This window comes from Apaloderma vittatum, unplaced genomic scaffold (assembly GCF_000703405.1).
Source record: "Apaloderma vittatum isolate BGI_N311 unplaced genomic scaffold, ASM70340v1 scaffold34473, whole genome shotgun sequence".
Classification (NCBI taxonomy): domain Eukaryota; kingdom Metazoa; phylum Chordata; class Aves; order Trogoniformes; family Trogonidae; genus Apaloderma; species Apaloderma vittatum.
In genome coordinates, this window is record NW_009709285.1 from 1 (window position 1) to 13453 (window position 13453).

At 48.4% G+C, this 13453-nt stretch overlaps 2 protein-coding genes across 2 annotated transcripts; one reads left to right on the forward strand and one right to left on the reverse strand.

Annotated features, from left to right (window-relative positions):
* Positions 1-293: 293 nt before the first annotated feature.
* Positions 294-2457, forward strand: ATP5F1 (ATP synthase, H+ transporting, mitochondrial Fo complex, subunit B1; the record flags this gene model as incomplete). Its single annotated transcript, XM_009866862.1, has 5 exons — positions 294-439; positions 936-1099; positions 1269-1394; positions 1606-1785; positions 2386-2457. Coding segments are annotated over 5 exons (688 nt in total), but the record flags the coding sequence as incomplete, so codon positions are not given.
* Positions 2458-9073: 6616 nt separating this feature from the next.
* ADORA3 (adenosine A3 receptor) lies at positions 9074-10951 on the reverse strand. The gene is made up of 2 exons (XM_009866863.1): positions 10602-10951; positions 9074-9674 (listed from the first exon to the last, which is right to left on the reverse strand). Exons 1-2 carry the CDS (start codon positions 10949-10951, stop codon positions 9074-9076), a joined length of 951 nt encoding a protein of 316 aa, XP_009865165.1.
* Between the last annotated feature and the right edge of the window lie 2502 nt (positions 10952-13453).

The following is a 13453-nucleotide window of genomic DNA, read 5'->3' on the forward strand; positions in this document are numbered from 1 at the left end:
GCGGGCCCGAGGAGAGGCCGGGGCCCTCCCAAGGCCGCGACCTGGTGCCCGGGAAGGTCATTGTGGGGCCTTGTCGTGATCTTTCTGAACAAGGGCCCGGGCCGTGAAGCAGCCCCGGTGGGAAGGAGCCTCTGGAGGTGACCTGGTCCCTCCCTGGGAGGAGGCGGGTCCGGGGAGCTGCTGCTCAGCGCGGGGCGTTCAGGCCTCCGCTCAGGGTGTCGGGTTTTTGGTCGTGGGTTTGTGGGTTTTTTTTGAAATAAGGAGCTTAATGGAAGCTTTCTCGTTATTCATAGCGTACTGCACACTACAAGACCGCTGCACGCAACTCAGCAGCGTTCGGCTCCTTTGCCACCGCTGCCTGAGAAAGGAGGCGAAGTACGTTATGGGTTGATCCCTGAGGAGTTTTTCCAGTTTCTCTACCCTAAAACAGGAGTTACAGGTTAATATATACGTGTATTTTTTTTAATGCGTGTTTACTTTTGCTTGTCTACTTCTGTCCACTGCTTCTGGCTGTTGAAAAAGTAAAAATATTGGGGATATTTTGTTTTTTGCACATGCAGAAGGAGGTTATGAGGAATGAGTGAGTACAGCAGTTCCTGCCTGCAAATCTAGGCACCTGGCCTTTAAAGAAAGGCCAAAAGGTCATGAGCTTAATCTTGCAGGAAGATGTATTTGCCTGCTGATGCTCAAAAACTTTAAACAGAGGGTTTTGCCGGTTTCTGAATGAGCAGAGGCAGCACGTCCTGTGCAGGTTGCTCCAGCTCTGGTGAGCGTCCCCTTGGCACCTCTCGCCTTGGGGGAATGGGTTTCTTACTTGTTGTCAGGGTAAAAGAGAATAGTTCCTGATCTTCTGGCAAGCCTTAAACTAGCTGCCACTTCAGTGAGCCTCTTTGCGCGTTGTACAAATAACGCTGCTGCTTTTGTTTTTTCTTTAGGACCTTACATGTTGGGCACTGGACTTGTGCTTTACCTTCTGTCTAAGGAAATTTATGTAATTAACCACGAGACGGTTGCAGCTGCCTGCATATTGTCAGTCATCATTTATGGCGTCAAAAAGTTTGGGCCGAGTGTAGCAGAGTTTGCTGACAAACTTAACGAGGTAACAAAAGAAACCATAATCTAGCGTTGTAGTGGTTAGTAACTATTTTTAAGTTTTCTGCTTAAATATTTTAAGGAATGCGTCTGTGCTGTCATAAAAGTCAAACATCCTCAGAAAGTCACTTTCACTTGTTTTCATTCTGAGGCGTGTTTGTTGTTTCTTCTTTCAGGAGAAAGTTGCTAAAGCTTTAGCAGTGAAAAACGAGTCTATCCAAGGTCTGCAGACGGCCATCGAGCAGGAGAAGAAGGAGCAGTGGCGGGTCGAAGGCCTCCATTACCTCTTTGATGCCAAGCGGGTACGTGTTTTGGTTCTGCTGATCTGCAGCCTTCGCTGCCCGCTCTGCGTTCCTCTCGTCACCGGAACGGAACAAACCCTTTTCCCTCGGCACGACGCAGGCGGGGCCAGTGCTGGCACCCAGTCTGGTGGGTTTTTTTGCAGAAGGTGTTTTGTTGCCCTTTAGTGTTCTTGCCAAACGTTCGCCCTTTGATTTCATCTTCTGTGTGTAGAACAACATCGCAATGTTGCTGGAGACTAATTATCGAGAAAGGCTGCTGATGGTGTACAATGAAGTGAAGAAGCGGCTGGACTACCAGGTGGCCATGCAGAACCTAAAGCGTCAGAAAGAACAAGATCACATGATTCAGTGGGTGGAGAAAAATGTCGTTCAGAGCATCACACCTCAACAGGTACCGGGGTTTTTAATCTGCTTCGCATTTTAGTCTGTTCAGATACCTGTTGCCCAGTGATTCTGACTTAAGTTCGGAGATGATGGGTCGTCTTTGGGGGAGTTCCAGACGTGGCCGAGTTTGAGTTCCGCCTGCTGGGTTGTTGCTGACGAGCCTGGTTACTCATTACTAGATGCCTGTGTGTGGGTGGTTTCAGCTGGAGTCGTGTGTGGTGGTGGTGGGTGTTGCGGCGTAGCGGGAAGCTCGTGACGAGATGAATGGCTTCACGGGTCAGGCAGCTTGCTTGGAAAATTCTCTGTGTAAGACCACAGCAGCTCAAGATCTGCGGGTGGACTCTAAATGTCCTTTCTTCTAAGGAACAAAGCTGAGGGTAAAAAAAAAAAAAAAAAAAAAGCGTTCCAAGCACTGTGCAGGTGCTTTTTTTAATGCAGGCCTTTGTTGAAATTTGAATCTCCGAGTTCACGAGCAATGGCTGTATTCCTTTTAATCTGTGACCCCTTTTATGGGTCTAAGAAAGAGTATGTAAAATGCATTGGAATGCCTATTTTGCTCATTTGAATGTCTTTCCTATTCTGAACGCTCTTTTCCTTTCTTTTGCAGCAGAAGGAGAGCATTGCCAAGTGCATTACGGACCTGAAGGCGCTATCGAAAACTGCTCAGGCCGCGGTGTGACGGCGGCAGGTGCCGCTGACGTGCGTCTCCTTATGTACTGTTCAAAGCTGTATGAGTCTGACCTGTCATTAAACAAACAAACGAAGCCCTCTGCTGTCTTTCCTTAGCAGTAGCACCAGGGATTCCCTTTCTGTGTTGGAAGTAGTGAGGTTGGTCACGGACCCCCCTGCACTTTGTATATGGGGAGGGGTTTACTTGCAGCCACAGTATGTGCAATCCTCTGTGGTTCCTTGTTTGGCCATGAGCAGTTCCAGACATGAGACACAACTTCACCTCCTACAGAGGTCAGGGTTTGGTTTAGAATTGTGTGGAAATGACCTGTAGATACCTCCTGTAGTCACAAACCTGCTCTGAAATCCGAACGTGCCCCTATTCATCCGCTCCAGTGCGTGGGGGTACTTGGAATGGAAGTCCTCGTTTGAAAAATGGACTGAAGAAGCTGCTTTCATAACTACGCTTCAAACATAGTGATGAAAGTGTCTTCCTCTTGTGTGGAAAAGAGGATGTAGCTGGCAGGAAATGCATCAAAAGCTTCCAGAAAACTTGGCTTCAACTGAATTCACCATTATTAAACTTAAAGCAGTGAAATGGAGAAGTTTTTTAGAGGATTTTTATTGGGAACAAGAAATTGCTGCCTTTTTGTGTGTGTGTAACAAAGGCAATAGTTTTATGAGTATTATGATAACACACAGTATAAGCCTTTTCGTTTCCTTTTTATAGGAAGCGTTTCCCTGGAGGGTTTTGTTTATCTCGGGTGTCCCAGCTGAGCAAAGCACTCGCTGTGTGCAGTCTCACCAGGGTGTGCGTACACACCTCCTAGGTACTGGTTGGTGCTAAATTAGGGAAATGCTTATTTTTAGTGGAGGTAGTAAAATAGTATTTCTGGAGTTTTCAGTATAACAGCTTAGCAAACCAAGGAGTACAATAGTTCAGAAAAAACGTGTTCTTTAGAGGTAGGAGCCTTACTTCAAAGTGAGCTGATTTCAGCTGAAGTGATTGACTTTTTTTAGATGAGCAGTTCCTGAGAAAGCAGGTGTATTTCACAGTTTCCTGTTGTTTAATTAAAAAAGTGAAGTTGCTGAACTTCCACATTTGTGTAACCCCCACGTTTGATTGACGCCGAGCTTTACCTCATGTGACAGACCTTGGTCTCACAAAGCAGCAAGTGCTTAAACTGCCGGGCTCACGCGTGGGGGTTCCTTCCCGCGGGCGCGCAGCAGGTAAGATGGAGCCGTGTTGATCCGAGCTGGATCCCTGATCCTGTCGCTGATCCCGTTGCTGATTGTCGTTCCTTTGATTCCTGCGAACACCGCGTGCTTTTAGATTTGCTGCAGGGAACTGGGGGGTCTTCAGCGTTTGGCTGTTCTGGAGCGTGGGCACCGTCTCCCTGCCACGGAGGGGACGTGGTGTTTCCTGCTGCGCTGGGGCGTGCGCTGTCGTCAGGTTATTCGCGACGTGCAGCTCGTGAGCTGCAGTGAGGAACTGGGGCAGGGATGCTGCAGTAGGCTGGTATTTCTGTGTCTTTAAAGATTCCACGCTCGAATTTGAGAAGAAAGTTATCAGTCCTGCTTCAGTGGAGGAAAAAACCAAGGTAACTTGAGAAAGAAAATTTGAAAGCATTCTTTAAAAGCTGCTTCTGACCATGGAAATGTTCATGAAGTTCACTCGCTTCCAGCTGCTGCAGATCCAATACCGTGGGTGCTTTTTGAGTTGTTAATGTACTCCCTCCTCCTGAAAGAAGGCAGCATGTTCTTCAAAGTCTAGTGAACGTGCACGAGTGTGCGGAGGAACAAGACAGTAGAAAGTGGGATTCGTGCTGAGTAAGTGCTGGGTGTACTGCTGTGGCTTTGCGCCAGTTAAAGTGTCTGAAAATTTAATAAAAAGCCAAGTAAAGGCTGTGGGTTAGAAGAGGGTAAGAGGTTGATTTTGCTCTGGTGCATGTGTACATATATAACTTTATTTTCCCCTCTCCTCCTTGTAGCTTCTCACTGTTTTTTTGGAGAGAATGGGAAGTGCACCCTCAAAACAAATTGCAGGTATTTTTTTCTTTAAGCAGTTTTCTTAGATGCGCTTTTCTTGACTGAGTGCTACTGCCCTGGCTCAGACAGGGCTGCCGGGGCAGCAGCTCAGCAGGGGAGGCGTGTGTTTGGGGAAGAACCGCGCAGCTGCCAAAGGCTGCCGTGGGACAGTAATAATACGAATAACTGTTCCACTTCCAGCCCTCTGACAGGGTGTTACACTTACAGGAACACTTACCTGAGCAGGCACGTGCCTCTCTGTGGTTCTTGTTGCTTGCAGTATTACTGAGGAAATTAATGTGCTTTCAAACCAGTTTTTGACCTTTATTTTTTTTTCTAGTTCCTACACCAGAACCCATTCCCACTACCGCCGCTGTCCATACCACTGCCGTCACTGTACACACCACCGCGTCTCCTTCTGCAGCTGACTTCAAAACTCCAGAAGTCAAATGCTGGACTAATGAGTAAATATTCCACCTTTATTTCCTGACTGAGGGTTCCCTGAGGCTGCAGACTCCTTCTGTAAGGGAGGAGTTACCCGCAGTACATCTTACGTCTTGGGGATTTAAAGGGTTGCTTAGAATTTCCCAGTCTGTGCACTAGATATTTAATTCATGGTGATGCGTAATGTAGATACCTTTTCATTTCATGGGGCTTGGGATAACGATACATTACATTTCAGCAAGTTTGGTGAAGGTGAGCACTACTGATTCTTCAACACCTCTGTTAAAGCGGGGAACTCTGACGCTATTTTCTGTGTGTCACCAGCCGTGAAATACTCTACATGTCGTTGGCCTTAATCTCTGGCATCCTGTCGACTCTGCTGGTTTTTGCAATCATCTACCTTTGCAGAAGTAAGTGGCAGGGGAGAGCAATCACGGCAGCACGGCCGCCCGGAGCCGGGGGCAGAGAGGCGCTCGGTGCGGCACGGCTGGACGAGGGCAGCGCGAAGGCTCCGTGCTCCCCAGGCTGCACCTTCCAGCACTGGGGCTTCAGAGTAACTTGTACACATTGCGTCTCCTTTGAATAATTAATTCATCGATGAACAGGCCATTCCTAGGAATAACTACTTATAGATCATCTCAGGGGCTGTTCTCTAAGAAATACTAACTTCAGCGCTGATGAGTTGTGGTGTTTTTTGTCGGTTGTTCTTTGGTTTGGGGTTTTTTGCACTAACACCAGCTGCACAGTTATTGCCAAATTCAGCTGCCACTTTCTTCCTCGCCACTTCCACCACGGGGGCGGACGGGGACCTGGGCTGCCCTCCTGCTGCTCACGTTGCTGGAAAGGGCTGTGACAGATTTTCCAAGCTGTGTGTCAGCCGCGCGCTCTCTGGTGTCACTGTCACCTCGCTCTGGCGCTGCTGGCTCCAAACACGGTGCTGGCAGCTGAGCCTGGTGTCCCTCTCCTCCCCAGAGTACAAGAGATCCCACCAAAATTCACGAGAGCAAGTTCCCTCCCAGGAAGCAACTCGGGAATCTGCTAATAATGCCCAGGTAACGGTTACGACAGTTATCTAATACCTCTGTGCAGAGGCTTCAGATTTTTGATAGAGTGGCAAATATTAATTGGGGGGGAAGGAGAAAAGAGGTTTGCTCTTGCACGACTGAAGTGTTGCTTGACAACTCTTTTGACTAAGGAGATGTGGGGTTTTTTTTCTGCACCCAAGGTTTCAGCCTGCGTTTACAGCAGAGCAGGGAGTCACTGGGGGTGTACCTGGCCAGTGGGAGGGGAGATATTCCTTCTTTGCTGCCACAGGGCTCAAATGCCAGACGCTTACGTATTTCAGAGGTTCTGAGGCTTAACTAAAGGTTAGGGGAAAGTTTTATAAAGAGCAAACATTTCTGCAGTTTCACTTCATGGTGCTGTTTCTCTGGAAGCCCCTAATGCAGAGCTGACCCAGGATCCTGAGCTGGAGGAACAAGTGGGCTGACCTAGCGCAGCATTTCCTCGTGTCCCGTGTGAAGGGACGGGCTGTGGCTGCTCATGGTGTGTGATGTCGAGGACAAATGAAAAGCAGGAAATTCATGCTGGGATGCAGTGCTCGCACGCTTTCTAATGTTTGTGGGTTTTTTACATCCCCAGAGTGAGGTCGCCTACACCACCCTGGATTTCCACCGGAGGCGGGCGCCATTGACTGTGTGATGATGAAATCGCTGGTGAAATGAAGATGTTTGCACTTTCTGGACATCAAATGCTACTGGAACGTTCTATCAAGGCCTGTAGTCCGCTAAGAAATGCCACCGCTGCTGTATGTAACATCAGCTCGTTTTATAGTTGTGAGGGGACCTGACATCTGTTCCAAAAGACTTGCCAACGGTTGTGAACAAATTGCTTTTAATACTGTGTTTCCTGATTTGTAGAAATCTCACTGTGCCTCTGAAGTTGCCGTTTTTGCGTTAGTTATTGCTCTGAACTACCAAAGAGAACTGAAAAATGGGAATGTTACTATTTGTGTCTGTGCCATTATGTTTCTGTTTTCTGTCACCGACTATAGCGTTTTTTGATTGCCAAGTGCTCTGATTAGTTATTTCCTACTTAACGAAGTTCCAATAATGAACTGTTTGCATGCAAATGTCTGCTTCCTGAGTGGGCCACATAAAAGAAATGCACAGTCACAGCATGACAGTCAAAATTTCTGGTAATGTTCGTTTACATGTTATTACATGTCGTGTTCTGAATATGTTGAGAAAAGTTAAAAATCATAAAGTGGGGAATAAGTTACCACTAGAGACTCAGTCTTAGCAGCCGCAGAGAAGTTTCTCTGCATGTTCCCGTGCCCAGGACTGGGAGGTTTGCTGCCCAGGTAAGTACCTTGATCTCCATCTGTCCAACACTTCTCCTGCAAGGCTGGACTGGGGTGGAGTCTCCTGTGGCCTCAGCCATCTGCGCTTCAGAAGCCTCCTTGTTTCTGGTCACCAGAGCGGTTGGGTTCTTGCAGGTCTTTCTCTTTTCTGAAAATGCAGGTGTTTGTGTGCGTGCTGTTGTAATCGCTTCTCTGGAGGAATCTCTTGGGCAGGGATGTCCAGCTCTGGGAGGGTGGGTGGCAACGGCTGGCGGGTTCAATGGTGCATCGAAGGATGCACGGACAGGAGTGGCCTGTGATATTCCCTGGCATTCTGGCACTGACATCTGGTTGCAGTGTTAAAAGGACGGGTTACAAGAGCTGCGGTGATGATGTTGATGTGAGTGTCGGGCTGCATTTCCCTCAGGCAGCAATGAGTCAGCTCATGTGGGAGAGAAAATCCTTTGCTCTCCCTGAGCGATCTGTGCACGCGGACTGTTGGCCTGTGCCTTCACGCATCTTCACATCCCGTTTAAGCATTATTCAGCCTGTTTGATCTGAGGCTCTGAAGCCACAACTGTTTCCACAAGAACTGCTGGAGGTAAGAACGAGGGACCCAGCCCTGCAGGAACACTTTCCAGGCCGCGTGGCCGCCGGCTGAGGAGCAGCGGCTCCTCCCGGGGATGCCGGAGCCTGGGGCCGGCTCTGGGAGCATCTTGCTGCTTCCCTGAGTGGAGCTGGTGCCTGGGTCCCCTCTCGGGGGGCTGTGGGAGGTCAGTCAGCTCGCTGAGGCTGCTCTGCTTCTCAGCTCGCTTTCGGAGGCAGCACAGCCTCCCCTGCTCCCAGCCCTCTGTTGAGGTTCTTTTCCAGAGCCTTACGCCGTGTTCTCTTGGAGTCTGTGAGGCTGCCTGCGAGGAGTGTGGTGTTGCTCCGTCTTGTCTCAGTTTCTCAGAAACGCACAGGCAGAGTTTGCAGTGTGTCATTCTAATGAATAATTTCCTGCCCTTAGGTGAGACCCGTTTTTCTGCCGAAAGCTATCAGCTCTGTCACCCGATGGTGAAAGATCATGTAGCAAAACTGAGAGGTACTTGTGCAGTTGCTTCCTTTGCTGGCCTTTATTAATAGGGTTGAACTGTGTCACAGGGCAGAGCTTTGACCTGTGACAAGGGTTACATCAGATAATAAACTGAGGTGTCTGATCTCAGCTAAAGGAGCAGATACCGACACTTTCTGAGATAAATTACAGAGCGATGCACTCCCTTTTGTGCTTTTTCTAGACTGCTTTTATTATTTAAAGATGGAGAAAACAGAGTCTGGCTTTAATGATTTATGTTCAGCTTGAGCCAGCATGGAGATTTCACGCAGTCTGCTTTTTTGATTGTTGTGGGAGATGAGCAAGCTAAATTGATACAAACTCCATCCAATATTTATTACCTATTATATTCATGAAAATGTGACAACGCTGACTGTGACTGTTGGCTTTTCTTAGTGGACCCAACCAATCCTTAAATAAAAAAACAACAACACTGGACAAATTTGCTACTAAGTATCTCTTGTGTATTTTGAAAGGATTTCATACAAAGACTTATATGGACACTTGTTTGCATACACCACGGAGCAGAATTCTCTGGGGTACAGTAACGGAGAAGATCATAAATGATCCTGTTGGGCTTCGTGTCAGATGCACGTCAGACTGAGTAAGAGGAGGCTGCCCGTGTCGGGACAGTTTGGCCAAGAGCAGGAGTAGCTGAAACCGAACACACGTTTTACCAGGAGTTTCTTAAGAGGGCAAGGTGGTTCATTCATTCTTTATTTATGACTGTTGGTCTGTTTGCTCTCTAAGCACAGGATCTGGTTTTTTGCACAGGATATAGGTCCTTAAAATTACAAGGTATGCTTTTCGGAACTTCTTTATCTTGCAAGTGTAGACAATGGGGTTCATGGCAGAGTTGGCGTGAGATAACAGGATTCCCAAGTATATCAGATGCGGGGGGATCTTGCACTCAGGACAAAAATAGAAAATGCTGTTTATAATGCACAGGGGCAACCAGGATATTGCAAACAGGAGGAGAACAAGTGCTAGAGATTTGGCTGTCTTGAACTCCTGCCCGTAAAAAGCTCCCGCCCCTCTCACATTGGTGGTACCTTGATGTAGCCTTGTCCGGATGATGTGAAAGACTTTAACATACAGAGCACACATGATGAGCAGAGGGACAAGGATCCACGTGAAGAAGCTGAAATATACCAAGTAATCCATCCTCACCACAGAGGTGAACTGACACGTGAGAGAATCCAGGTTTCTTGGTTCTGCCTTGTTCCAGCCGAACAGGGGGATGAATCCTGCCAGCAGGGACAGAGACCAGCACAACCCCAGTGCCCACCAAACTCTTCGCTCTGTAGTGATTATTTTATATCTGTTGGGGAAGAAAACCCAAATCATGTAAGCAGACATCTTAAAAATAGTTAAGAATGGTTTCAAGACCTCGCATATTCAAATGCTACAGGTTCGTTGTCAGAAGATGGAGCATTAACTTTTTTTGGCAGGAGGGTGAGTGGAACCAAATCTTATTTTGAGTCAAATGGTAACTTTTCATTGTAACGGTTACTTTGCAGCACTTGTGAGAAAAACTGCGATGAACTTTTCCTCTTTATAATCGGGTGTTTTCAGCTATTTTGTTTCTTGTTTCATGATGATCATATTGCTCCTTTTGCCTAGATACTGCTTATCTGCTATTAGCAGTCCCTCTTATCAGCTCCCTTGGGTGTACCTTCCTCTTTATATTTGGGTTTATGCAATTTGTAGGACCAAACTATTCTTTCATTCTTCAATTTTTTTATAGGAAAAAGGCCTCTGAATATGACTTCTCTTATACCTAGGTTATGCTTTGCATTTCTAGCTTACGTACTTCTCTGCATATAAAAAGTAAATGAGTTCTCAAATTAGCCCTTAATAAGTTGGTTACTTCTTTCGTGTTTTCAGCAAACACTGAAAGGAGTTTTATTTAAAAGACTGCCTCAGAAACCCAGAGAAACCCATAGTACTCTCGGCATCTTGCACAACTAATAAAACATCTGAAGAATTCAGCTGTTTGACCACAGACTCATCCTGTGGCCACCTTCTAACCAGCAGCAGCACCAAGCTGCCCGCTCTGCACCAACACTCGGCGCCCGCCTGCGCTGCGGGGAGCGGTTCCTCCTCTAGGCACTTGTCTCAGCTGGGCTTTTGGCCACAGGTAATCTCTCGATCCACGAGCGTGCGATTGGAGTCAATAGTTGTTAGCAAAGGGCTGAGTTAAGGAGGAGCGGGACGAGCAGAGGGGCTGGGAGGGGTCCAAGCTCACCTGGTCAGCAGCTTCACCCGCAGGTACCTGTCGATGGCGATGGCCAGGAGGGAGAGGATGGACGCGTTGGTGAAAACCACCATGAGGCAGCACATAAACAGGCAGGTGTAGAAGTGGACGGTGATGCCCAGGCTCACCACGACAGCCAGGGGTACCACGAGGACCCCCACAGCCAAATCGGCCAGCGCCAGGGAAATGATGAAGTACAGAGTTGTGTTCTGAAATGCCGAGCTCAGCTTCACCACCCAGATGACCAGGATGTTACCCAAAATGGCAATCAAAGCGATCAAGCACTCGGTGCCGATGTAAAACCCTTGCAGGCTGCTCAGCGCCAGGCTGTCGTTGGTCATGATCCGCTGTTGCCTTTCCACAGAGCTGCGAGTACCTGGGCGTCCAGAAAATGTTCCCTGCTCCAGACACGTCTCCTGAAGCTCACAGCATCCCTTCAGCAGCCTGGTATCAGAAAGGTGTCTTGGAAAGCTATTTTGAAGTTTAAAAAAAAATAGAAACCTTCCACAAGCCTGCTTACCAGCAGCCTAAAAGCAAATACTTGAACTGCTTCCTCTTCCAAGCCACAGTTTTAGAAGTGGGAGGACTGTAACCAGAGTGAGTTGTGCAAACCTACCACTTACCCATCAAGATAATTGCTCTGCAGTCACTGTAGGAAATGAGGCAGTTCAGGGAGCGTTGGAAGGGTGTTCTGCTAAGTTCCAGTACTTGATTTAATCCAGGGTACACCAGGCCTGAGGTGGCTGAAAAACGCTCTCAGACCTTTCTCAGTCTGACAAGAACACTTACAGTGTAGGTGACGTTTTCAGTGACACCGACTCCTTCATCTTTTCCACTCAATTTTCTGGAAAAACTGAGGACAGAGAAGTGAAATCAGCCCTGGGAGGAGGCTGAGCCAGAAATAAATGAGACTTCTTTATTCTCTGCTGTCAGAAGAGTTGGACAAATTCCGTTTCCTTGAAATCGATGTGAGCACTTCTTGCTCACTGGCTGGAGGGCGTTTGGGTAGAATTACTGCTGGGAGAAAGGCTTTGTGTTCTCTGTAGTACAGCCTGAGCAGGCTTTAAAGAAGCTCAGTGCCAGAGCAATCCAGCTGTGGTGCTGCTTTGGCTCTTCACCCTGCTTGGCAGGACAGAGCACCCAGCTTTGGAGAAGATCATGTATCTGGGGCTAAAACAGACCAAGTTGCCACCTGCAAGAGGTGACCTCTGTGGTTTGTTCAAAGCGTGATGCTGCCAGCGTGTTGACTCTTCTATGGAAGCACAGGTAAATGTGCGGAAACCTCAAGGAGACAGCAAAAAAGATGTTACAGGGTTTGTTACAGAAGTTCTGAGAAATGGATCTTTGTGGGCAGTTTGCTCTGCTCGTCTTTGCAGAGTGGTGCGTGCAGCAACTGTGGGAATTCAGCAATACCTGGAAATCTTAAGCTACAGAGAATCAGGGAAGGGTAGCTCATAAATGTGTATTTGTCTGAAGTCTGGGTAAGCTGGTGGTCTTTAGGTTTTCCCCTGGGAGACAACCACAGCTCTGCTGATGAAGGTCAAAATGAACCAATATTTCTGATGGAGGGATTTGACCCTGCGTCTGTGGATTCTCAATTAAAAGGAATTGGTGACTGTTGGGAGGTTGCCCTGTAGTTTGAAAATACATTTTAAACATCAGAAGGTGCTAAGGGCCAGCCACACAGAACTGTGCTTAACTTGAATAAGGCCAGCCAGAAATGCTTTGTCTTTTCGGCTCTATTTAAGGAAACTGTTTCTCTAACTGGTGGAGCTACAAAGAAATGCTCTGGCGTGTTGCCACAGAGCAAACCTCTCCATAAATGCTAAGGTGCCATAGGATGTAAGGAGAAGCCGGGCCCTGGCTGCCAGATTTCTGGCTGCACGAAGAGCAGCACAGCAAAATGCAGTCGAGAGCAGCCGAGCCGGGTTGGGCACTTGTCAGGAGGGTGGGTTCTGCACGGTCTGAAAATCCTCCGACCCGGCTCAAGGGACAGCAGCACCTGCTGGTGGTGAGGGAGGAAAACGAGCAGCCTTCGGGCAGGGTTCTGTTTCCACCAGCCGGTAAAGTTTAATAGCTTTAGATTGTCTCAGCTTCTTCGTAGAAGGCAGGTGCTTTCCCATGGGGGCATTCTGTCTGAAAGCTGCCCAGTTCCCACCGTGCGAGGCACAAGGTGCACTTATTTTCTCCAGACATTTCCTCCACCAGGCAGCATCTGTTTCCTGCCCTAAGTGTGACAGAACCAGGTTGCTGGGCTCCTGTGATTCCTCTGTCACCAACGAGGGATGAGGACGCTCCTGTGCCCTTGCCCTGTCTCTGCCCTGCACGGCAGCGGCTTTGCCCCAGCCCAGGGACCCCTGAGGGGCTGTGGGGGCTTCCATGGGCACTTGGCTCGTCTCCCACCGCCCTCCTTCAGCCTCAGCGTCACGAAACACTGGGCTGGAGGTTTTATGTCTTGCAAAGTGATTAAACACTCCCTGCACAGACGAGCCAAATGGGGCCGCAGGGTGGGATCAGGGAGCGTTTTGGCATGGAAACCAGCTCTTCCCTCCCCTCCTCACTGCTTATTTCCAGGCATCCAACCCCAAATCCCGACCAAAGGGCTCCCTCCTTTACTTCTCTACCGAGCTGCTCTCCTGTAAGTGTGTGCTGTGCTCCCGACGAGGGGCTTAGGGAAACATATGGCTGAGCTCAGGCAGCAGAGCTCTGTACATCGGCGCTAACAATCCTCTGCTGATGGCTCCTGATGGCTGCATCCCCCGTGTGTCGTATAAATATCTGCTGCCGTAACGTATTATCCTTCTGCTGGTTGTGGTGGTGTGGCTGGGGGCGCGCCACAGAAC

Excerpts from the sequence above, each read along its gene's own strand:
- ADORA3 (XM_009866863.1), bottom strand. The coding sequence starts at position 10,951 with ATGACCAACGACAGCCTGGCGCTGAGCAGCCTGCAAGGGTTTTACATC. Across the intron at positions 9,675-10,601 it reads CGGGTGAAGCTGCTGACCAG|ATATAAAATAATCACTACAG; the intron begins GTGAGCTTGGAC and ends CTTCCCCAACAG.